Below are 26,932 nucleotides of genomic sequence, written 5' to 3' on the forward strand. Positions count from 1 at the left end.
AAAACTATTTTTTACCTCTCAGGCAACATAAAGGTTGCCATGTGGCCCCTAATCAGGTATTTGGATTCACTACTAACTCCTGTCATGATATCTAGGTTCAAAAAGAGAAAAAGTGAATTAAAATATATATTCTTTTTCTCAATATGTCTTGATATGTTCATCAACATGAACTAATCTACAAATGTACAGCCCTGACCAACGTAGAGGGAACATACTCACAAGCGTCTTCTATACTAGGAAAATGTGAATGATTTCTGGTTTTTGCATCTGTGGTCAGGGTTGTTTGTTAAGTCAGCTGTCATAATGCACTCTATGGAAACAAATGTATTATTCTACATCATTTTCTGGGTCATGTTCATGCTGAACGTGTGCACCTTGGTCTGAGAGCAGAGAGAGAACAAGAAGAACTGCACCTGCTTTCCACACACGGACACACACACACACACACACTCTCTCTCACACACACACACACACACACACACACACACTTACACATACACTCACACACACACACACACACACACACACAGTAAGAAAGAGTCTTCATAATCAGGATATAAGGCCTAAAGCTCCTATTGCTGCGTATGCTTTATTTAGAAAGCTGCAGATGAATTAGCTGGTCCGATTTTGGTTAAAGAGTGGTGTATAAAAATATTGTAAACGAAAGCTCTGGCCTTGAGCCGACAACCTTTTTATACGGTTGTAGGCTCAAGGCCAGAGCTTTCTCCCAGAGTTTACCTTGGGTTTGAAATTATTCAGCAGATTTAAGGACGAGTGTTAATAGCATCAATTAGAAACACTATGATGCTCACATCAGACAGCTATTTGTTCCTAACTAATTAACCATGAAGGAATAACCAGCGACAGTCAGCACAGTCAGTGGCAAGAACTAACACATCAGAATCTACAGGTGTAACTACGAGCGAGTCACCAACATTTTGTCTTCATCTGTTTTGCAATAGTTAAATGGATTATACTTTTATACTTTAATTTTTAGTGATATTAACTGAATGGTTGATTTGTGGAAAATCTCTCTGAGGTAACATGAAGTACAATTTAAGATAATGGTGATTCCTTCTTCAAACGAAAAAAAAACAGAAAGAAAAACATAAAATGCCTCACTGCTGCTCCTGAGGTGTCATCAAAGTGTCCGTAAGCCCTGACATTCAATTTCGACTTGAAGAAGCATCAGTTCCACGATGTTATAAGCCTAAATGTCCTCGGATACCCTCTCCTAGTTACTGCTGCTGTTACTGCAGCTATCGCCAGTTCTCCCTCGACGAGATCAGTGAGAACTTGTTATAACTGCAACAGTTTTGAGGCTTTTTGTGTTTTTTTTATGTTTTTTACATTGGAAGAGTTGGTTGCCACTGACTTCAATTGTATTGGATTTGGCTGCAACCCTGTTTACCCCTGAGACTCCAAAAGTGTTTTGTGGACTCAAACACTTCACCCACCCTTCCCTTGGTGAGAAGGTGATGAGTGGATTGTCCTTTTTGGGTGAACTATCCCTTTACAGTTTTTCTCCATTGCTTTGGCTCATTTCATGAAACCGAAATGACATTCTCAGAGCTCTAAGTGCAATTGGCAAAATAGCCCATATGGTTCAGCACAACTACATAGATCACCTTCAAAAGGTCATATCTCACCCAAAACAGTTAACTCAAACTTCAAAACCAAACATTTTCTCATATAAATAGTCAGTGCCCCCAAAATGAAAATTTCCTTCTCGTTTGCTGTGGCTCATCTCTCAGAAAAAGCAGGACATTCTAAAAGCTTTAAATACATTTGCCAAAATAACATAGATGGTTCAGCAAAACTCCATAGCACACCTGCAAAAGGTCATATCTCTCCCAAAACAGGCAACTCATCAGTCAAAACTAAATCCTTTTCTCATACAAATAGTCAGTGCCCCAAAAATGAAAAGTCCCTTTGGCATTGTTTAAAAACTACAGGTCAAAATGTTTAGATGTTTTGTCATTATGGCAGTGGACCATAGAAATATCCCTCATGTGCACATTTCAATCTTGGCTCAGTCCTTGAATGGTTACAGTAGATGTTTTCTTTCCAGAATATTATGTGTATCCAACAGAAAAAAGATTTATTCAAGGTTTCTCGTAAAATATGTTTATTGAACTCATACTGCCATGGAAATTGTTACAGTAATTGCCATACATCGTGCTTACAGTAACCAAAAAATGTGTACAGCACTATATACTGTCAAACAATAAGCACATCAAAACTAAAATTTGGTATAGTGAGATATGACCTTTTGAAGGTGATCATGTAGTTGTGCTGAACCATATGGGCTATTTTGCCAATTGCACTTAGAGCTCTGAGAATGTCATTTCTGTTTCGTGAAATGAGCCAAAGCAATTGAGAAAAACTGTAAACTTACTGTGTGATTGGTGATCAGATGTGTGAAACTCAACCTTGATTACTAAAGTTCTAGTTGCACCTGAAAATTAAGCCGATGATCAAAGATATCCTTATTACAGTATATACCATGATGTTTTTCATGGTATTATGTGCCTGTACGATTTTGACAGTGGAGTGAACTATAGTGCAGGTGATGATGTAAACAATGAAATTATGCCAACATGTTCTGCAGATAACAACCACTTGACTGAGAAGCAACAGTCAGTTTTGACCAGCAATATATATTCAATTGGTAATTGGGCTAACTGAAGGCAATGGACCTAACCGTTTGCAAAGGTGTGCTAAATCATTTGAAATTTGTGCAAGCTGTTGGAAATTGTACTTGACATTGCAAGGATGTGCTAATACAATTGCAATTTGATTAAAGGAATGAGATATTCCAATCTGTTGTGAACAAGTGCCCAGTGGTTTGGAGGTTTGCGCGTGTTGTTTTGAGAATGTCATTTCTGTTTCGTGAAATGAGCCAAAGCAATGGAGAAAAACTGTAACAAATGTATTACAACAATCAGTAGTGTCCTAACCTCCATCATGTGGAAATTGAAGTTTGAAGGTGAACACAGTTTATTTATTTAAATGGTCTCCTTTTCACTGCGCCTGACAGCATTCGTGTTCACTGCAGTGATTTAACACACTTACTCTATGGAAACGGAAGTTGCACTTGGTGATAGAGGCACAGTGTTAGAAGAAGTTATTAAAATCTGTTAATCACTCAGTTCTGCAACTCTGCTTATGGAACAGTATTGTAGACCAGGCACAAATAACATGGCTGGTTTAATGTTCATGATAAAGTGGATTTATAATCTGGCTTCAATTCATCACCTCAAATCTGCATCACAACCTTCCCTTCCCCAAAAGGTTCACATGCATGGGTCAAAGTTAACGTACAAGTATGTGCACCTTCTTAAATCAGTTTTTGTAGATCTCAAATTCTGTGTGAGAAGTTGCGCACTTTTGCACACATATGTGGGTCGCCAATATGTTAATATTCTTTTTTGCATCCTCTCCTGTCTTCGTTGCTCTCACTGTCAGAGGTACAGAACTTATTGAGCAGGACAGAAATTAAGAGAGGCAGCAAGAAGAAAGGGACACAACGTGGATTACAGTTTTGTTACATCATTGTTACAGCACTAAGGCATTTTATTTAGCACATGTTATTATAATTGTTTTAACTACTGTCAGTAGAAGGCAACATTTGTATTCATGTTTGTTATGGTTGCAATACAATCTGTGGATCTCTGATTGAGTCCATATCTGTTTTGAAATCTGAAAAACAGAAAAATCTTTCAAATTTAAAATGTCTCATTTATCCATACATTTCATGAGGTTGATTCTTGTCCATTCTTGTGAAAATTAAAATTTTCACAAGAATGGAAAAAGGGGATCATACCCAGAAAGCAGAGGCGGATCACCCTCCATCTCACTTCTTTCAATACAGTCGTGGAATATACACAGGCTTGAAGAGTATTATCCCGCCTATACCAAGGCCACTTGCCAGCAAAATGCCACTTGTCCGCTTGTTAAAAAGTATCACTCATTACCAGCTGGGAATGCTATTGTTGGACACCTAGTGAGTGTGTGAGCGTGTGTAGGTGTGTGTGTGTGTGATCAAGGCAAAATGCAGTTGTGGAGACACCTACTGTGGCAGGAGCGAACGCTGACTACACAGACTTGGACAGAAAGCAGAATCTAAACCACAGCAGCTTATATTCATACAGTAGCTTTCAGGACCTAGTTTCTCACGGTAAACTACTACGAACTACCTCATCTACTTCAACTACATCAGGACTCTGCTCGGCTGCGTACTGTCGGTCTCTATTCACAGCCCTTTACAATACTAAGGTGTAGTTTTACAACGAATCACAAGAGAATAGAATCTACTAAATTGTGCAGGTAGACCAATGGTGTGGTGTTTGGCACCGTTGCCTTATTGCAACAAGTTCCCGGTTTGAATCTCAGTTTGTTTTAGGTAGTTCAGTGCTATGTCGTTCTCCACCTACTTGCATTTTCTCTGGTTACTCCAGCTTCCTCCCACAGTCAGAGACATGTTGGTGGTGTGATTGTGTTTAGGTTAAGTAGAGACTCTAAATTGACAGTAGGTATGAATGGTGGTTTGTCTCTGCACGTGGGCCCTGTGATATGCCGGTGACATATCCAGGGTGTACCCCGCCCCTCACCCAATATCAGCTGGGATTGGCTCCAGCTCCTCTGCAACCCTCAACAGTGTAAGTGGTATCGGATGTGTATGAAGCAAATTACAAGTTTGAATGAAATTAAAACTGATAAAGCTGTGTTAGTAAAGTACTGATGAAATCCTGGACACAACTATACCCCTGCCGTCTATATAAAAATAAAGCATTTCAATACATTGCAGGATGTTTGCATATGTGTGCACTGCATACTAATGAATTATCATTATGCTCATAGTTAGAAAAGTGATTTAGTCAGAATGAGTTGTTATAGAAACATTGTAGCTTATAGTTTAAAGCTGAATTTTACAGAAACCCAACTTGATGTGGTAAATATGAGCTGTATTGAACATATGTATATGTATATATTTTTATACTAGACTGTTTTATTTGTATGATTTACAAAACAAAGCTTTGTTCTCTCTCAAAGCTGTTTTAGGAAATGAGTTTTAGTAACGAGGATTTAAGAACAACATAGGAAATAAGCACAGAGAGATATAAAGACAAGGAGCAACAATCCCATCCAAAATAATAATAGTTGATGCCAGTGCTCCTTGTTTTACGCGTGTGCTGCATTTCACACAGACATAAACAGTCAGCTGCAGTGCTTACACAGAAGGGATGTCTGATAAGGGACCCTCTATTATGGATTCCACACTTGCAGGAGCTGATAATGAAATCATTTCTGAGGAAAAATTGCTTTTTTTGAATAACAAGAAAGGTTAATGTGAGCATTTTGCAGACTTTGTGACTGAAGGGCATGTTCTCCAGTGTGAATCCATTCCAAAACTGGCCAAACTCATATTTTTTACAAGTCACCAATCTGCTTAATGCTTGTTGTCTTTAGAAACAGGTGGGTTGCTCCAGATCTGACCCACACAGCAAATCATTCATTTTGTGAGTGCATTATCCCATAACAAACTGCTGTCAGTTGTTGTAGGAACTCAAGCAAGTGGCACCCACAAAGGCATATGCGATGAAGTTACTTTAATAGTTAAGTGAGTAGAAGATGATCTAATCTCCAAGAGGACAGAGGCAAGCAATGGGGAGAAAACAATGGGCAGACGTCTCAGTGGCTGGAGAAAGGCAAGGCAGGAGACCATTGGTAGATGGATTAGCAGAACTGCTATGGAAGTCAAGTAGGAGAACACTCTCTGGATGTTGTGCAGGAGACCAGCGGTGAACGAATACTGACAGGGCTCTGACCCTCAGATACCAGAGACCAGGCTAGAGTCTGGTATCTGGTGGCTGGTTGAATGGGATGCAGTCTGGCTCCCTCCAGGCTCTGAGGTAGCCAACCAGAGAGCAGGTTGGTGGCTAGTAGGCCTGCGAAGAGACACGGGCTGCAAGACACCAGGAAAAATGCTAAGCTGCAGGAAAAGCAGACTTGTGGTTGTGCATCCGATGCTAGCTGACTGGGAGGCAGGTCTCTGAGAAGCATGTGGCATGACTCTGCAGGTGGTAGAGGTCATTGGCTGATGAGAAACAGTACGTGGAGCATGCCTGAGGAAGTTCCACCTGCAGAATGCTACATCTTCAGCAAATTCGGGTTCCTGCTACACAGGCTGCCTAACACACTCCAAAGTTCTACCAGGAACGGCAGGTCTAGTTCAGCCTTTCTGTTACTACTGGTGGAAGGAGCAGGGGAAGGGAGGACTCAAGTGCAGGCTTATGCCGTTACTTCAATTGAACAAATGATGTTGACCAGACTAAAGGACAAGTACTTTGACATGAGCAACAATACAGCAACTAACTGAAGGATAGGGCTTGTATAAGGACAGGGAGGTGAATGAGGACCTGGTGTGTAGGTAGGTGGGGGAGTGCCAGTGATTGTGAATGTGAAACGGTAGCAGGCTGGTTTGGGAAAAGTAGGAAAGACAAGGACATCTGGTGGGTGTATTTTGGCACAAGAGAAGGGCAAACTGGCCAAAATAAACAGAGCTGACACAGCAATCATGACAACTGTCCATCCTCACCACGCGTTGGCTCTCTCTGATGGCTCAACCTTTCAAACTCCAGTTTACACAGTAGTTATGTCCCAGCTCTCAGAGAGCTCATCTTTTCTCTCTCAGTCTGTCTGCAGAGCTCATTGGTGTTAGTTTTGTTATGCATATACTGACTACTGAATACTCACCTATCTCAATGAACTCTGTGATTAATATTTAAAAGAAGTATCTGTTGTCGGTCACAGTGACTCTGGGAAGTTTAACACATATCCAATGTAAAACATAACATTAATACAAAATATCATCACATCATTTTTTTTACCATTTGAAGGAATTTTACTTTCTAAACAAGAGAGCCATCAATGTTATCTGATTCTACATAAGCAAATAACTAAGAGTGTAACTGTAGCCAAAGAGTCCTCCTGAACTCTGAGTGGGAGCTGGTACCACAGGAGAGGAGCCTGGTAGCTGAAGCCTCCCATTGTACTCTCACAGAGTCTAGGATTCACAAGCGAGCCTGTATTTAGGGAGAGAAGTTATTTGATAATTCTGTTCTGTGAGCTCGTAAATGAAAGATGGGGCTTTGTATGAGAGAAGAAGGATTTTTAATTCTGTTTTGACAAAATATTTCTGGTGGAAAAAGTCTACCCAATGCAATTAGTTGTTTTAGCCTACGTATGAGGCAAAGGACATATCCTGGTTAAAAATCTCTCCATTGCTCCATTGCTGTAGAGCTGGAGGCCTAGAAAATGCCAACCAAAAATCGATATCGTCAGACAATGTTTATTAGGTGTTAAGGTCAAATACAATGACTTGCCTTTTGTCTGACTTTAGAGGTCAAAAGATTATAGGTAGTCAGAGCACAGAACCCACATGGCTCTGCACAATGATACAATTGGTATCATTGTGATTGGAATCACTGAATCACAATGATACCAAACTTAGAGAGTAAGCTCAATACACGACTGGAAAATACCAGTTTACTGGTGCATCACTGTGTTCCACACCGTGCGTCAGCAGGAAAACTTTCCCTTCAAATAACTTTACTAGTAATAGTAATCGATATTTTCTATGCAGGAATATTTTTATATTGCTGTGCTGCTACTTGAACTCAAGGTTTATGGTCTGAATACTTTGTCCTACTTCTTCTACTTGCAGTAATGAACACATGACACGGCATACTGCTGCTGTGCACCTCCCATTTTCATTTATAGGTGCAGTAGCACATGTTAATCTGGGTTATGTCCTGAACTTCCTTGTTGACATGCAGACTTCAAGTTTAACAGTCCATCATTTTTGTGCATGAAGTTATTTCCTTTCCCTTTGAATCAGGCTATGGTGATTAATGATATCGCTCTAAACCAGTCATGTCACTGATGTCCTCGCTCTGAAACAGTCACAGTGACACATGAAAACAGCGGCCCACCAAACGGACAGAGCGCCTCTGTGATATGATGCTGATGTCAGGATGATGCAGAACAGCTCCAGTGGAACACTGCAACTCCGAACTCTACCCTTTCAAGTCACTGACCACGGCACAGGGAATCAGAATGGACCCGGCCGATGCAGAAATAAGTGCAGAAACAGGTCCCTTTGTGTCTATGCTTCCCAGGCCTATTTGTAGTGTGCCCGGTTTGATAACAGTATTTTAACGATACATCATCCATTTCCTACCTCTCTGTGGAGCTAGTGGGTTTACAACAGCAACAAAGCTTATTTGATTGTTCCTGAGACAGACCCAGGCTTCAAACGGCCCTGCTCATAGATGGGTATGAACAACATTTGACCCATTTGTGTCCTTCTGTGTGTATATGGAACACAGGTCTCAAGAACCTTTCATCTTATCAGGATCCCACTTCACCATGGAAGTGCTGTGTCGAATTTGGTGCGAATTGGTGCCGTTTTATACAACAATGCAGCTCTTTTACACATGAGAGGGAGATTTATTGAGCTTTGATAGATGCACAGGTCTTATTGGTCGTGTGCCAACAAGACAAATGTCGAAAATCACTAGCCTTATGCTCCAGAATCCATTTTCATTGGGTTATATTTCATTTATTAAGTTCTTATCACACACAAGTTGACTGAAAACTCATTGTTTTCCTTGTCGAGGCATCATGGACTATTTGGCACTCCTCCCTCACTATTTATCTCCTTCTTCTCATTATGTATTTGTCTCCCTTGTCTCTCTCTTCTCCACCATTTGAACTCAGTTTATGAATATTAAAAAGGACAGTGGGTCAACATGGCTTCCTCCCTCTCTCGATCCCTCTGGCTCCTTCCTCTCACTGTCTGTATCTCTGTCTACATCTCACTCACTCTTCCCTACCTTCGTGGTCCAATGTTATCGATGATTGGCAACACTTTGGGGCGACTTCTTCAAATCTCTTGTGAATTACTTACATTTGCTTGTGGATGAATTGTTTCAGTGTTTGAAGTGTGAAAGACTTAGCCCCAAAAAAGTGTAGAAATAAATGAATAAAACAGTTGATAAGTGTGTTAAACCAAATTAAATCTTTCTCTTTATAGCCTTATAGAATATATGTTTATTTTATTTTACATATTTACTATGTAACCCCTAGGAGAGCACTGAAAGGAGACTATTAAAGCTCAGGGAATCCAATAATGCAATGGATAGAGTTGCTCTGGGCATCTCATATTGCTGCCAGTTTATTCGCATTAAAACCCAGTATGTCATCATAAACACTTAAAAGGCTACCTTGAGCGTATATGAGATGTCATTAGGTTTGAAATAATTAATGAGAATGGGTGGAGTAATGAAGCAGAGTGCTGTGATCGATGAGGGTTGAGACAAAGATTTATTTATACAGTGTTTAATACATCAATAGTTGTATCAAGAGTTGTGTGAATCATTGGAAAGGTAAATCTGTGAGTCAGGTGTGTTCTGTTCAAATTCTACCTATGCAGTTTGTATGATGTATACAGTTACCAAACTATTTTTCAATTTATTTTTATCCGCATAGCACCAAATCACAACATACAATTTGTCCTATTAGGGGAAGATACCTGCGCTGGGATCAGTTTCTACTGTTTGTAGCAATGGATAAGATGAAACAACTATTACAGCCTGGGGAAATGTCACTATCTAACTATTTAATGAGTTAAGTGTTGAGCGCTGAATGGAAAGTACCATCTGGAGGAGAGTTCAGTGGACTTAATCCAGCAACTAGTCAAATTACAGAGGGCATTAGTTATGGCTCCTGTAAGCACAATAAAATATCATCTGGATTTAGTTGCGGATGGCTGATTCCTTAATGTGTAGCCTGAGTCATAAAGACAACAGGCAATGGCAGGATAGCAGCATGAATGGTGTAAAACTCTCTGAAGTGTTACTATTTGAAATGAGTCATCACTGACAGTGGCTCCAGGTGAGGCACACATGAGGAATCCTTTGGAGGCTGAATTAAAAAATGCTTGCAACACAGCAGTGCGATTAAGGTTTTCCATTTCGAAGGCTCCTTCAAATGTGTCCTTTCATCCCCCAAGAAATGAATGCTCAGTGGATCCTCCGAGGCCCAACCTACCCCAGGATTCATTGCTCTTCCATGACTAATCGTTTTCCAAAGAGATTTTGGCATCAGCAAGCGACAGTGAAGAGTCCCTCCTTCATGGGCTGTGTGGACCGCGCCCTCTGAAGAAGGCAGCCCCTAAATTGAGACACAGCTACAGTGATGTTCATAAAACCATTTTGAAACGACTTTTACTTTGTGACATGGAGCTTGATCCTGCTGGAAGTAATAGAAGGTAAAGTGTGGCCATGAAGAGAAGTGGTATTTTCCTCCCACTAGTATAACCAGCCTAATCAGATTGATCATATATTATACATCCACATATTACTGAGGTAACTGGCCTGCTAACTTTGTAAAACAGAGTAAACATGGATAGGGGTTTAATACCTATTTTAACGATGTCAGGAGACTGATTTTGAGACACATCCTGTCAGTCAAAGTCTTGATCTTAGCTTGAACACTTTTTTTCATCATTCCACGCCATCGTTAGCAAGCTTGTTGGCTGCTTACGCTGTCAGAGGTTGGGTTATTCATGGAGCCTGATGTGGTCGACCGTGTGTGTAGACGATCCACCGCGATGCTCAACCAAGCACCAATGAATGAGTCTCATTTAGTATTTGAAGAGGATTTGGTGGATGTATTACTTCAAAACGTGATGTTGTCCTGCTGGCAGTAGTAATAATCGATAGAGGCCACCAAGCCTGAGAGCTTCCCTGGACAGTCATTGCAAGGAGCAATTAAAATGCTGTAACACAGAGCAGGAATTCAGGGAGAGCTACAGCACAGTGGCCAAGGAGGCAGACAGGGCATCACAATGTCTGTGGCTGGAGAGAGAGGAGGGGTGTGATCCCAGCCAATGCATGCTGCAGAAGATGATATGACATCTAAAACACCTAAACACTTAATAAAGAAGAGATTTAAAAGTTTCCTATAAGAAGTGGGGCTGACCAGCCTGCCAGCATTCAGCTATTTTGATATTCTCCACATTGGTTTGACATTCATTCATTTCAGGCCTTAAAATAGTAGAAACAATCTGATTATAGGCTTTTCCGTATCAGGGTGTTACATGGCCTCTTCTTGGCTGTTCCACTGCATTGAGGTACGTGTATGCTCTCTTCTTTTCACTCACACTAGGGCTGCTCGATTAGTCGAAATTTAATCGTTATTAGGATTATTGTGTCAAACCATCTCTAATCTACTATAAACGAGCTGAAATGATTATTTGGCATTTTTTTCGAATGCATGCGCAATTCAGTCCTTCCCCGAAAGCATTCAACACGGCCCAGCTGACTGGCACTCACTCTCAAGCAGCCATGAAGTGAAGAAGTCGAGTTGTGTGTTTGTGGTGACCGGCGGTATTTAGAAAACAGCGCGAGTGGAAAATGGAGAGGGAAGGCAGCACCGACTGATCTACAAAAAGGGTAGAAAGGTTCTCTTGAATGGGACAATTCGGATTCGAAGAATCTGACGAGCATCAGCACCACACAATGTAGCGGCCTCGCTGCGTCCATTCTCCAGCGCGCAGCCGCCTGGCTGTTCACACCGGACCTGCGATTCTCCGCTTGTTGTTGAATCTAACCCGTTCAATGTAGGGGTTCAGGGGTAAATGATGATTGTCCTCATAGCCATCCCCCACCCCTCTCTTTCTCTCTCTGTCTGTGTGCTTGTAGTGGGGGGGCAGATGGGGACAATTACATTTACCGGAACCGGAAGTGACTGGTACTTCCGGTCCAGTCATTTAAAGAATAAAGCTTAGACTTCAGAATAAGGGCATATTAATAATCGTTTGCATAATCGTGATTTCGAAATTGTCCAGAATAATTGTGATTATGATTTTTTCCATAATCGAGCAGCCCTAACTCACACAGATCATTATTGTAACCTGCTGAATTTATATTCAAGTGTTCCTGGATAAGCAGGGCATTGCCTCTTCTAAGTTCTAAGCAAACGCCTTTTCTGAGACACGTTAAAATCACTGTGTGAAATATTTCCTCATGTACTTTATGTTTCAGAAAAAAAAAATCTTAAGCTCGTCTCAACATCAGACATTATTCCAGTTATCCAACCAGAAAGCTTTTCAAAAACACCATCAGGTTAAGAGTTTAATGGAAATGCAAAAAATGCTGACTAACTCCTGCAGCACTCTATTTGTGCGAAGTACCAAGTATGATCTCTGTAAACAGATACTGAATGCAAATATTTTGAATCTGTAGGTAAGTAGTTGATTTCAGAGATTCTGGTTTTGGTTCTGTTTTGAACTACCATGTTTGGTTGGCAAGCAGCGTTTTAAATTACCTGTATTAATATGCAGAAATTATTGCTGTTTGTGTTTTGTGTGGAAAAACGTTCTAGTGAAACAGTGAAAGGAAGATGGACTTCTGATCCGGATATACACCGTCTACACCGGAAGCACCAAAATAGTGTCCGTTGCCCCCAGAGGCTAATAAATTAGCAGGTATTTAGCTACAATCCAAAGTATTTGACAGTTCTAGAGATTAACCTGATGGATGCAAAGATGAAAAGTCTCTTGTCCACTACTGCAGAGTAGCAGTAACAGCAAGTATTTTGTACAAACGCAGGTTCAACTGTACTTTTCCGACTTCTTATACAAACATTTTTCCTGTCTATGCATCTGTATGAGTTCTCTGACACACACACCTACTGTACACACTGTTACGACCCTGGGTGTCTATATGTGCTACTGTCTATATATGTTACTGTTCTGTTCCTCCTCCTAGTGTGTGAGCGGTCTTCTTGAGTGAGTGTGTGTGTGTGGGTGCCTGATTGCTAGCAGGTTGGACCTGCTGATTGGCGTGATCCGCCTGATTGATGCTCCAAGATTGGCCAGGGTGAAGAGAGAAGCCTACTTGAGCCACTGACTGACTGCAGTCTTCCTCTCTCCACCAATTCTCCCAGATCCAACTGGGACCAGTGCCTGAATTATTGCTGTGTCTCGTATGTATGAAAATAGAAAAACTGTGTGTGGTAGCCCTGTAGGAGGGAGAAGCCATTTTCTTTTACCCTTTTTTTCTCCTGTGTTTGAAAAAGAAGAGTTATGTAAGCTTTTGTCTTTTTGTTAACATTTTTGGTTTGTAGAGGGAAGGTAGGGAAATAGATTGTTTTGTTTGTTGTTTTGGCCTGTTCTCCCTCTGAAGTGTAAATAAAGCTACCCGTAAACTAAAATACCTTGTGACACTGGCCTGCTTGGGAGTGGGAGAATAGGAGAAGCACCACATGTTATGTCTCTTGGGTCCCCTAGACCAGGGGCGTAATAACACACAGACACATATGGGTAATAAAACAGGGTGTTGACATGCGGCTGTGTGCCGAGCAGGGGTCAAAACTGCTCTCTGCAGGTCTGGGCCAGCACATCTGTCACTTCACTCCTCCACTGCCAGAGAGGGACGGATGAATAGATGGAGAGAGCGAGAGAGAGAGAGAAAGAGAGAGAGAGGTTTCGGCTGTTCGTTGTTTTTTTGTCAATGTGTGTGAAATTTTACGCAAGATTGAAGAAAGAAACACAACCTCAACTTTATGGACCAGGAATTAACAGCCACCGAGCATTTAAACATTTTCCCCACTTAGTCTTAGCTGAGCACACTGACTAGTGTTGATGAGTTTTTTGATCATAATGACAGCTGTTTTACACTCTGATTTGTCATTAAGCCCGTCTCTGATAAGTACTATGAGTTTAGCTAGACATAAGCCCTCTCATCTCTCTGTGTGTGTGTGTGTATGGGAGACGGAGAGAGAGAAAAGTAAATACTTTTTTGTGCAGGTGTCAAAATGATTCTGGCTTCAGTAAGGCCATCTTAGGTGGTGAGTAAGGACTTTTGGACTTGAATTTGCCCATTGTGTGCATGGAAGTTCATCCTTTTGCTTTCTTTTTCGTTGTGGTGTTAAATGATGCATCACGCATCTGGCTGGCTTTAGATCAGCTTTCAGCCCCCACATCTGATCCTATTCCAGGTCCATGGCCACAGGATAGACGATCTTAGTAATTATGCCACGGCAGAGATCAGCTGGTGGTAGAGAAAGCCTGCAGAATCTGCTTGTTTGCTACTTGTCCACTCACATAGTGTATATTAAGTGAACCTATAGTTTTGCGTTGTCTTCTGCTCGTTGGTCTATTTTTTTATACTTGATAAATGCATAAAACTGCCATACTGCAAGACAAGACCAAGACAGTTGCAAATCTTGAAGAAGAAAATCCCTGAGCTGAGTGCAACTCTTGTGGCCCCACCCACGATAGCCCTGGCTTTTCTAGAATTTCGTCACTTTCCGCAAATAGTCCTCCTGTTCATAGGTTGTGTTTACTCGTGTTGTTTGTGCGAGTTCCTAACTGTTCGACAGATACCCTCCCAGGGCCGGGTCTAGGCAGGGGCAAGAGGGGGCCTGGCCCCCTCAAATAAATGTTGTGCCCCCTCAAACTAAATAGGGTTAGGGTTAGGCACAATGCCCCCTCAAGATTTGTGGCTGCCCCCTCATACATGCCTGTCTAGACCCGGCCCTGTACCCTCCTCTCAACTCTGTCCTCCTTTCTTGACTCTCTTTGTCCTCTTACTTCACGGCAGGTGTGCAAGGCCTCCTCAGCTCTGCTGTTGTCCAAAAATAAAGGAAATTGCATAAATCAAAACACCCTGATGACCTGCTCACTTATCAATCACTTATTCCCTCCTTCTCTGCCTATATTTCTGCAGCCAAAAGTTATTTTTAGCATACAAAAATTCAGTCCTCATTTTCTGAACCCAAAAAACTCTTCTCCATCTTTTCTAACCTACTTGACCCCTGTGTCCTCCTCATTCCACCCTTCTACCAGCCACTTTGGCAACTATCTTATAAAAAAGATAGATGACATACGCTACTCATTCTCTAACCCACCTTCTGAAATGACTATTCCAACATCTCCTTCTCTTTCCTCTTTCATTCCCCTGTCTCCCAATCAAGTTCTTACACTAGTAAACAAGCCTGCCCAACCACCCGCTCCCCTGACCCCATCCCATCTCACATTCTCCAGTCTATTGCTCCTGACCTTCGTCCTTTTCTGACCCATCTTACTAACATTCCCTTGTCAACTGGCTGTTTCCCTAACTCTCTTATAGAGGCAAGAGTTAATCCTCTCCTGAAGAAACCCAAACTCGATCCGTCACTTCTTCCTTTTCTCTCCAAAGCACTTACGCGGGCTACCTTTAATCAACTCTCCTCCTATCTTCACCATAACAACGTTCTTGACCCTCACCAGTCTGGTTTCAAGGCAGGCCACTTAACTGAGACTGCCCTCCTTCCTGTATCTGAGCAGCTTCACACTGCTAGAGCAGGCTCTCTCTCCTCTGTCCTTATCCTTCTAGACCTTTCTGCTGCAGTTGATATAATCCAACTGATGCTGAGTTCCTCCCTTCAGGATCTGGGTGTAAACCACTTGAAAATCAACCTTGACAAGGCAAAGCTACTTATCTTTTCAGGAAAGTGCTCTCCCACATATGACCATACTATCACTATTGACAAGTCTCGACAGTCAGCTCTCGATTACCGCCAACATTGCTGCAACAACCCAATCGTGTAGATACATGCTGCACAACAACTACGTCCCCTTCTTACTCAAAGGTTTTTGTCCAGGCTCTGGTCATCTCATGCCAAGAATACTGCATCTCCTTCCTGGCTGGTCTACCTGCTAGTACCATCCGACCTCTGCAGCTCATCCAGGATGCAGCAGCTCGACTGGTCTTCAAACTACCTACATTCTCTCACACAACAATCCTCTGCACTGGTTACCAGTGGCTTTCGGGTTGACTCAAGACAAATCTCTTCCGACTACACCTTGCCGCCAAAGACGATGGTGATCAGCTGCGTCATGATATGAGCAGAAGCTGCAGCTGGTTTGTACCGAGCTGGAGTTTCTGTGTCCTACTCTGCTCTCACTTGAACTAATAAACACTCATCACTATCAGGACCTGATCAGTTCAGGAAGTAGTTTAATGTTTGTTTGATTTGCTGCAGAGTTAATGAGGCTGCATTTAAACATCATGAAAAATGACTCAACATGTTGTGCTCAGTACACAACTCAGTGTTTAAATGAGTGGAGTGACACACAGACATGATCCAACACCATTGATTAATAACTAAACACATGAACGTAAGTTTTATCACTTAAATTCTCTCAATGAAAAATTGAACAAATAAACATGAACTAATTACATTTTAGAACCATAAAGTTAGCAAAATGGCTCCTTTAATATTAAAGCTGCAGACCCCTGGTCTGAGTCAAATTGCACTTATACTTACATGCAGCACTTTATAGTTTTGCTTTTTTTTAAGCTAATGTTCTTACATGATTCTTGCTGTTCTGAGTTTGTACCCTCATGGTTAAGTGCACTTATTGTAAGTTGCTTTGGATAAAATCATCTGCTAAATGATATGTAATGTAATGCTATGAGTAGCGCAAGTAAAGGACTCAGTATGCTTCTCCGAGTCCGTTGCGGACTGACGGACGGACAGATCGGACAGACCCTTTTTGATTTATAGTTCTACGAGCCTTTTTGTTGTGAAAACAATTCACCGCCAGAACAGTAGATGGCGCAACTGAAGTCGAGCTTAGAGAAGCCTACCTCATGAGGTATATAGAAGAAGTCCACGCTGGTTTATTTACGTCCTCCCGGCTTCTCACACACAGTGAACGATGGAAACTAACAGAAAAAGGCTGTTGATGATGCGACAGTTTTTGCTGAAATAAAGTGACACCCAGCGGATCAAAATGCTTGTGTTATCGTGTCTTAACGCAGCGGTTCCCCGGTCTTGTTTCCAAACTGCGTTGCTAATTCAACAGCTGCAACAGCTTGAAGCTACACGGAGGCAGCTAGCTTCCCCCCAGCTTCCACACACAGTCAGCACGGACACCCGATACTAACTACTACCAAGTGTATGCTTCTAACCTGACGGTGTTTGAGAAACAGTGTCATGACAGCCGTGGGATTAAAGTCAGCAGGTTTTTGCGCTGTTCCCACCGCAGTTAGCATGGTGGTTAGCCCGCTAGCCCCGTTATGAAAGTTCGTTATAACCTCATGTGACCGTACACACATGCCGTAAGTGCTCTAACCAGCCACCATCAGCCGGACAACGCCGCTGGCTTAACACACCTGTCACATTAATCATAGAGTCGTAGTTGTGATTTTGGTTTATTGTGATGTAGGGAATGGAACAGGAAGTTTCCATTCCGAAATGCTGGCGTTAGTGGACCAATCACAGCCAAGGGCTATCCGTGGGCTCTCCGCCATTTCGACGTGTAGTTAGAAAAATGAGAGCTGCACGAAAAGCTCTCAGAGGAGCCGCGGAGAGGCCCGGAGAGGGCGTTCCACGTTGGAGAAGGCGGTCCTATCTGTCCGTGTCCGTCAAAACGCAGAAGCATACATTGGCCTTAAGTACGAATGATCCTGTACCCAAAGAGTTACCTCTTGAACTCTGTCCCCCCGATACGTCAGAAATGTGACTGGAATTAGTACCACTGACAGTACTGGGCCCATAAATAATATCCCAACCACACCCACGGGCCATCTGAAACACAAAAACAGACGTGAACATTTGTTTTGCGTTTGGTGTGAAAACAGCATTAGACCTACTACCAGTCCATTTGCTTCTTCCTTCCTGTCATTCATTTGATGAATTTGTTTTGTTTAGCCTTTTGTGCTAATGCAGACTGTTAAGGCCACAATTTAGTTGGAATCAGCCGATCCATTCACAGCAGCAGCGATCAATATGATTTTTTATTTTAATTTTTTATTTTGTGGAGTTTGTCAAACAAATCTATGTCAAAGCGCTGACCAATAACGACCAGAGAGCTGTAGTGTCAATAAAATGATGCTATCATATCAGCTGCAGTCCACCATCCACTTCTGTCTAATCCTTCTCTGCTAGTCTAACTGCTGGACAAAAGAGACACGGTTTACAGGCAGCTTTAATAGAGGCCTTGAGGCTTTCACAGGTCAGGGAGCATGTTACCAACTGTTAGATAATACCCAGAAAATAGGTCTAGACTCCATGGATTAAATATAAATGTAAGGATCACTGTGCTGAGTGTGTGTGTGTTTGTGTGTGTGTTTGTGTGTGTGTGTGTGTGGGGGGGAAGATAATTTTGGATTTTACCATTACAATATTCCTAAAAACCCAACACATGTTGTTGTTTTACTCAGAAAGGCAAAGAGGAAAATTAGACAAACTGATGAAGTGAACCAAGAGGACAATTCATTTTCATCATATTTATTTTTATTTCTAATCCACAATTTGGAGAAGCAGACATTACAACCAAATACTGTTTCTAGTTTCAACAACAGAAAAGACACTCAACAATCTGTCACTGGACAGAACTCTAACAAGAGCCTTTACTAAGTCTCCATGACTCTAAATGTAAAAGCTACATAAGAGCTCTGGCCATTATTGGAAGAATTATGGTTAATGAGTATCGAGCTGGACTTCAGTAGGAAGCCCTGAATATTTAAGTGAAGCAACTGAAACCTTAGGTTTTACTGTACTTAAAAAATATACATAAAACCATATCTTTTATATTTACATCTTCATCAAACTTACAATAATTAAAAAGTATTTTTAAAGAACACTCAAAGTAGTGCACAGTTTTTGTTCGTAGAGAATATGTTTTTCAAACGTGCCCAGTGCAGCTTGTAAATATGCGAACCTGTCGCCCCATGACGTCAATATAAGTTAATTGGAGTCAGGAGTTGTCGAATTCTGGATTCCAATCAATACAACCAGACTGGATGTGTTATTCAAACAAAACACATTCCAACATTTTAAATTTGTTATCTGCTGACCACGCTATTGGTGAATAATAGTTGAATTGTATAAAGATAAAGAGAGTTACAAAGAAGTCTGATGAAAGACTTTAGATATCTATCAGATGACTGCGGCTGCTGTCTCAGCTAGGATTAGTCGTGAGGGAAAAGACAGGATGTTCCACCAGTTTAGGGCTGCTACACAGTAGTGGATATTTGGCAGATTTTAGACCCAATTCGCCCCTTCCGACAACCGAGTGGTGGTGCCTGATTGCATGGATCATGGTGTCCATGGCAGATACGGAGGATAAGCTACTGCTCCCCCCAACACACAAAAAAAGCCACCAGTGCATTCCTGATTATTGCAGAGGTGACGTGGAGGGAGCATCATGATTTGGGGCTATGCCTTCTCTAAGCCTTAAAACCTCAACATCAATGGGGGGGGAAATTAATTCCCTAGTTTATCAGGGCGTCTTACAGGATAATGTCAGGATAAATCTACTACAGAACGACTTCAAACTAAGAAAATCCACCTTAGCCCAACCGAGATGCTGAGAAATGAGCCCCAGAGAGTTGTTCACAGCAGACATGCTGAAAATGTGTCTGAGCTGAAGCACTTCTGTAGTTTTTGAGGTTATTGCTGCCAAAGGAGGTTCAACTGCTTATTAAATCCAAAGGCTTTCATGCTCTTCCTCCCAGCACAGTGAATGTTTAACGGTTGTGTTCAAAGAGACAGTTATTATTTAGCTTGTGTGGTATTAGCCTATATTCATTTATATGCTTATATGAGGTTGTAGGCACCGATGTCAGAGATGAAGATCAGATCACATTTTACAACCTTCTCTTACCAATTGTAAGGTGCAGGTAAGCAGCAACAAGAACGTGTGGAATCAACAAACACATGTTTGCTGTGTTTTAGAGGTCATCTCCTTAAGTGGAGACGGGCTGAACAGAAGTGTAAAAGTGTGGTATATTCCCTTGACACTTACGGCTGTCGCCTAGCAACAGATCTGCAGTTGGACATGATGAGAAAGTTTTAATGCTCCTTGATGTGTAGGGTTAGGTGTTCTTCTGAATCGAAGCGTGATACTCAAGCATCGGATGTCGCTGGTCGGCCCCATTAACTCTTAATAAACTTTTTTCTGTCGAGGTGCAATGAATCGTAGGATAGTTTAGGCCAGGAAGGATCCAAACATTTCGCTGGGATGGAAAATTGCATTTTATCAACCCCTGAGTTGAGACACAGCTCTTATCCCTGGTTTCTTTGCGTTAGTTTTAATACTTGTATCTTTTCTGTTTTTATTGTGAAGAGAAGGCTTAACGGGCCATCCTGTTTGGATCATATCGTTAATCACTGCTCCCCAACTACTCTGGCTGTGGCCCGCTAAGCTGAAGGTCAATGGTTTGATCCCTGGCTTTTCCGGTCTGCATTCTGAAGTATCCTTGAGCAAGACACTGAAGACAAATTGCCCTTGATGGCTGTGCTTACAGTGTGTGAATGAATGGTGGTGAAAAAAGGTGCTGCATATAGAAGCACTGTATGGATGTGTGTATGAACAGGTAGATTGGACCTTATTTTCTTATTTGTCTCTACTTCTCTCTTGTGAAATACTTACTATCTTCTCAGGCCTTACATTTTTTTTCAATAGAGACAAATCCATGCAGAAACAATCACGGCTCACAACCCATGACCACACTGACGCCAATAGCCTGTGATGAAGGAACTGCTTCATTTGAAGAGATCAGAAGAAAAAGGCTGGGAACCCCTGCTGTATGATATAAGCAATGAAAACTAGTGGGAGAACTTTTAGACAGGCTATAATAAAGTCCATTTCCCTGCCTCACTTATACTTGCAGATAATAACCTGGAGACTTTAATCAAAGCCGCTTTTTTAATGAAGCCGTATGTAAATTAAAATCTCCCTAAACTCCCCATTTCTCCTGTTCTATCATAATGAAGCCCATCTGCTCACTTTCTCCCGGTTTTACGGTTTGATCTTTTAGAACACACACACACACACACACACACACACAGACACACACACATCTAATACTGTCACTCTCTTTTTCTCCTTGTCTTTCTCCACCACCAGTCCCATCCTTCTGGGGTTTGGTGAACTCAGCCTGGAACCTGTGCACCATAGGGAAGAGGCAGTCTCCAATCGACATCGAAACCAGCCACATGATCTTTGACCCCTACCTGACCCCTTTGAGGCTCAACATGGCAGGACGCAAGGTGAGGACCGCCATTGTTTAGATTACCTGACACCTGTCTTTGGTTGAGAGCTCCTCCTCGGGGGCAGTGTCTTTTCCAAAGAGAAACTGTCCCGTGAATTTCAGCGGGACTGTCCATCTCTGACAGCGCCGGGCTTTAATTCATCACAGTCGAGGAGCTGAACATGACACATTATCTCAATCAAGACGCAGAGAAGATTCTGTCTGACAAAGAATAAGAGCTTTCCATCCACATCTGAAGGCTTTACAATTCCTAGCTTCATTTGACTGGGCTCAGGAGGTATTAGAATCATAGCCCTCTACGCAGCAATCACAGTTAATCATTACGGAAAAAACCCTCTTTAAAGCACCCTGAATCACCGTTAAAACATCCAAAATTTTTTTTATTATTGGTAGAGTATTCTAGTTCTTGGTCTCATTTAGATAGAATGAAATCTCTCAGAGGTATTTTTTCATTGGAGAGCTGAACTGCATGACTGCAGCCAAACAAGATCGACAACATGCACAGATATAGTTTCACTGACAAGTGCTGAGGTGTACAATACGCCTACGCACATGTAATATCCATTACTGGAAATACCTCTATAATTTTCACTACTGCTGCTCTTATTTCTGTCAGACATTTTCATCTGTATATATACTTCAAAAATGAATACACTATTTATGACACACACTGTAATATTGTAATTTAATTGATGATTCTGTTACACATGACCTCTATATTGCACTTCAGTCCATCCTGGGAGAGGGATCCCTCACATGTGACTCTCCCTGAGGGTTTTTTTATGTAGTTTTCCCTCATCCTTTTTTTAGGGTTAAGGGCAAAATATATACACCTTGTTAACTCTTATGAGACAAATTTTAGTTTGGAAATATGGTCTATACAATTTAAAAAGTTGATTGGTTGAAGGTGTGGCCTTGGAATTGGACAGTTTTATTGTGATATAGATGGATTTCAGATTTAGGTTCAAAATATAAATATCCTGATGTACTCTAAATTATAATTGCCCTTAGTATAACTATGCTCATCATATCTCAAAAAAATCAATATTCCATCTTACTTCTTGGTATTTGAGGTTATGTTTCCTGATGACAAACAAATAATGGTTTTGTTGAAAAACAAAACGTAGAATACACAGATAAGTTATAATTAAATTATCACAAAAATACAGAAGTGCTTTCAGGTAAAGGTCCAGGAGATAGTGTGGCTGAGGATCTGGCTGAGTGTGACAGAAACACACTGGACTGAATAATTAGGGCACAGGTGAGCCTGTTCAAAAAAGGCAAACTTTCTAACAAGACAGGGTAAAAAATAAGTATACAAAACCAGAGGCTTAATTAAACACTTGCCACTGTAACATCGTGTCTAGGGACATTATATTGCTGTTTCATTCTTTATAGACATACACCTTGTTTGGTTCATTTTTGTGTACTAATTATTAGAACTGCTGTTTTTAGTATTTATAAATGCTATTATTTAGAATTTTCTGTTCCAACCTGACCCGTTGCATCCCATCAGATCGGGTCGTATAGTCATGTTCTATGGTAAAGTCACATCACAGAGAAGCAGAGTCTCATCACATGACAAGCAGAGAGTTGACCGATGAGTTGATGCAGATTTGCTGTTATAAGAGAATTAAAATGTTGGATGTTCTGCGGCTCTCCTGTCTAACGGAAATCTAACGTCACAGATCTCACTCAATCGACCTTTGACCATATACTGAGACAACACATTTTTCTTGTTAATTATCATGCTCAATCGGTAATGATAATGTTTTCGTTCATGAGTTCTTCACCACATGGGAAAATGTCCACTCAGTGAAATACCATTTTGTGAGATGGCCATGGATGTTGTGATCCGTTCTGGGCAAGTAATCTTAGTAAGCATTAGGTGAGTGGTAGCTGAATGGAGATTGTTTGAAAAGTACATGTAGTGGAGGTCACGCCCCCCGCCAGCAGCACATGATGTCAGGGGAAAAACAAGATTAAAACTAGGCTCTAGTTCCCTAATTTGCATGAAGTTTTCATCAAGATCAATAAATTATTACCTGGGAAAACTGAAAATCTTGAATATTGCAATATGACCCAGATCCGTATTAAATGGGTCCCTGACCCATGCCATTCCTTCCACCAAGTCAAAATCCATCATTCAAACACACTTTAAAATTCTTCAATAATGTAATTTGTTAAGGACTGACTGTTATTGGCCCACTAATAAGAAAATAATGAATGTGTCATTACCAGAAGGGCAAACATTGGTATCTGCTGTGGACCGCCTCCAAGTCCTGCACTGGTAAAGAATATATTCAGATAAATTCACAGGTACTGGCACAGGTAAAAAAAAAAGGGGGGTTGTGGCTTGGAAGAACTGACGTAGGCTTTTCTTAGGAGAACTTCAAATGATTGTGCATTATTTTTAACATTAAATCAGCTTATATGAAGCCAAGGCAGCCATAACAATTTGTTTTATTGTGAAGGCCTACGACACCACCTTGGACTCCTTCACCTTCCCTCAGATAACTGTCACAAAATAAGCTGTGAAGATGTTCCCAGTGGCTTTGCTGCTTGTAGAAAGTGACAAAATAATTAAGTCTTGATAAGCACAAGCATAAGAAACAGAGTTGAGCACAGTCTGACTGCAAATATTCAATAAAATTATCAAATTGAATGAATAAATGAATAACAGGCAAAAACAGACCAAACAAGGCCAACTGACAGAGACCTACCTTTCATTTCAATAATTACGATTTTAAATGAAACAAAACTAGGGAACTTGTCTAATTTGTAGAAGAGTAAAACTGTCTTTAAATTCTTTGCCTGCCTGTCTGTCTGTCTGTCTGCCTGTATCTCTCTCCCTCTCTCTTCCCTCTTTTGAGTGCCGCAGAGCATGGCGGGGCGAAACTATCAGAAGAACTCAAAACAAATTTGGGGGAAAATGATGACAGAGAGAGTCATTTTTATTCTTAAATATTGATGAATGAAGAAAAAATTGGTCTCTAGCAGAAGGGGCACTTTTCTCATCCAGGGCAAAAGGGCCAGTGCTTGAGCACCACTAGGGGTCTATGTGTGCACGTGCCTGGTGTGTAGCATGTGTGTTGAGTCACAGATGGGTCTGGGTTGCAGGTCATATGTTAACAGATCCAGGTTGGTTCAGATTTGACTTGGAGATAATTGAGGGTAATGGATCGGGTCCTATAAAAAGGTTTGGGGTGCGGGTTTACAAAAGTCTGTCTGCTGGTTGATGCTGAGCAGGATTTTTCTACTCTGGACACTGCGATCTGTAGAATCACAAACTCTCTGAGCTCAAAATGATGTAAAGCCCCGTAGAGCTGAGGGTCCACTTTTACATTATTCATTTGATCCATTGTTATTATAATGAATATCCATCATATTTAGGTGATTAACAGTAAGTAATGACAACATGCCTTGTTTTGGGAAAATCGCTCACTGTTCTCAGATGCTGTTAATGATGCATTCACCTGACATGCGGCCTGATTAAACATTGCATTAACACTGTTAATATCCAAAAATATCAGGCTCTGTGAGCTTGGCTCTCGTGCAAAAATAACAGCCCAAACTGTAAAACTGTAGTTTCCTATGAGACATATTTGTATTCTCTTTATTCCATACATCAGCAATTTGTATCTTAACCAGGTTGGGTCTCATGATGTCTCTCAATGTTTGGCAAATCCTGCACAATGTATTCAAGTTTTGTGAGTAGGGGTAATGCCCAATCAGAAGTTTTAATATATATTTATTTATTTTATCTGTGACTTACATTCATTAAACAATGAATATGTTAATAGCAACTGCTATTTTAAATATAAATATATACTTAGAAATTGTTTCTCTCTATCTCTCTCTCTCCATCGATCTCTCTCTCAAACGCATACACACACACCCACACCCACACTATCCCACACAACCCCACTCACACACACACACGCTCACACGCATGCGCGCACACACGCACACACACACACAAACACACACACACACACACACACACAATAATTAATTACAAATACAATGAAATATCATTTGTGCCCATTTGTATGCGTGTACATATTAACAGAAATTCCATGCAAATGTGTTTCGAATGAGCTCCGGCGCAGTTTTTCAATAATCAAGATTTTTCAGTCGCACAGGCAACCTAAATTCCCCAGTGGCCTGGATTAGCAGGGGCTGAGCTTCTGATGGCTCTGATCTGATCTCAAACCGTCCTCGTCTGAACCACAGCGTGCCGCGGCAGCCATGATTAGTGGCTGACACTGCTATCTCTCGGGGAATAACATGGAGCTCGCCCTTTGGCACTTCTTAGCCCTCATCTCAATGAGCCAGTCTCGAGGGAATTACAGGGATATCACCTTCTGAAGAGGTTGTGGATGAGGCTAATGTTCCATCTGGGGTTCTTTGTGGTCTGTCAGACTGTGTTAACCACTAGTTGCAATAAAATAGTAGATGTTTGGTATTTGCATGTAACAATTGAGAGGACCAGGTGGAAGTTAATGCTTGGATTTAAGTCAGATTAAGATTTCTGTGGCCACAATATGTCTTGATTTAACGTAAAACAATTTAAAATGAACAATACCTCTTCTGCACCACACCTCTTGGTGCGGACAGAGACTTGATACTATGTTTTAGAACTTGCAGGTTTGAATGTGACAGCTTTTCATACTAAACCTCAGATAAGAGGCTCGCTGCGATAGCTAAGCAGATGAGTGGATAGGCTTTGTCATTTACCGCAATGAGTGGGCACTTTTCAGTACAGTTGTTCTATAAGGAGTGTATTTACCCCCCCTTCACTCTTTTTGTCCTCACCTACAACTTTTTAAACAGGATAACGCATGATGTAAATAACTAAAATGTTTCAACAAAAACAAAAGTCACCGCGAGTTTACTTGACACCAGGTGTAAAACAGCATCACATCTGAAACAAAAACATTGGTGAGGTTGTCATAGTGATGTCATCAAAGTTATCTCAGCATGGAGATGACACATGTACAGTAGAAGGCATAAGTTGAGAATGATGTGATGATTTAGATGTAATGAAGTAACATTTTTTGAATTTATTTAAAACCACAATTGCAGTTCAAAAGTAAAATAAACGCACGACCTGTGAAGCAAAGACTATGCTACACTGGCTCAACAGTCGCAGTTTCAATAAGAAGAAGCCTTCTAATACAAACAAAATCACATTAATAATCAAATCTGCTTCATCAAATTAGATTAGACATCAAGGCAACAATAATTCATCTGCTTGTCGCTTAATTTCAATCACTGTTGCGTGTTCAGATGAAATATTAATAGCTTAGCAAATAGTGATTCAGACAGTGAATAATTCCTCAAACATTATACAAACAGTAAGAAGAAGAAAATGTAGGACATATGCAGATACCAGAATATGAATTATAATGAATAGTCGTTAATGCTATAAATATACATATAAAGTAAAGAGTCTGTTTCATTATTACCATAATACAATATGGTTGTGATGATGAAGCGAGGACCAATTATGTTGCAGTGCTGCTTACCATAAACTTGTTACTGTAGGAGAGAAGCTTACAGGCACATGTAGGCTTTCTTTTCAGTAGTCAGTCATTTGTGCTGGTGCTTTGATATTATATTACATAAAGTATGTTTCCTCTTTGCCTTCAGTAAAGGGCAGCCAAAGCCTTAGGCTCGACACATTCAGTCAGACAGACGTTTGATGAAGACAATGAAGAAGACATTTAGAGTGTGAGGCAGTTCAGAACCTTGAATGGAGTTTTTAATTAGCTGGATGATGTCCACGGTGCAGTCCAATTATCCAGTGA

The 26,932-nt window shown here is 41.1% G+C and overlaps 1 protein-coding gene across 1 annotated transcript in view; it reads left to right on the forward strand.

Moving 5' to 3' along the window:
- LOC133970829 (carbonic anhydrase-related protein 10-like) overlaps positions 1-26,932 on the forward strand; it is a 103,440-nt gene that overhangs the window by 35,312 nt on the left and 41,196 nt on the right. The window contains exon 3 of the mRNA XM_062407887.1: positions 20,975-21,117. Coding sequence (XP_062263871.1) covers positions 20,975-21,117 — 143 coding nt within the window. The remainder of the gene's footprint in view (positions 1-20,974; positions 21,118-26,932) is intronic.

Source organism: Platichthys flesus, chromosome 16, assembly GCF_949316205.1.
Source record: "Platichthys flesus chromosome 16, fPlaFle2.1, whole genome shotgun sequence".
NCBI lineage: Eukaryota > Metazoa > Chordata > Actinopteri > Pleuronectiformes > Pleuronectidae > Platichthys > Platichthys flesus.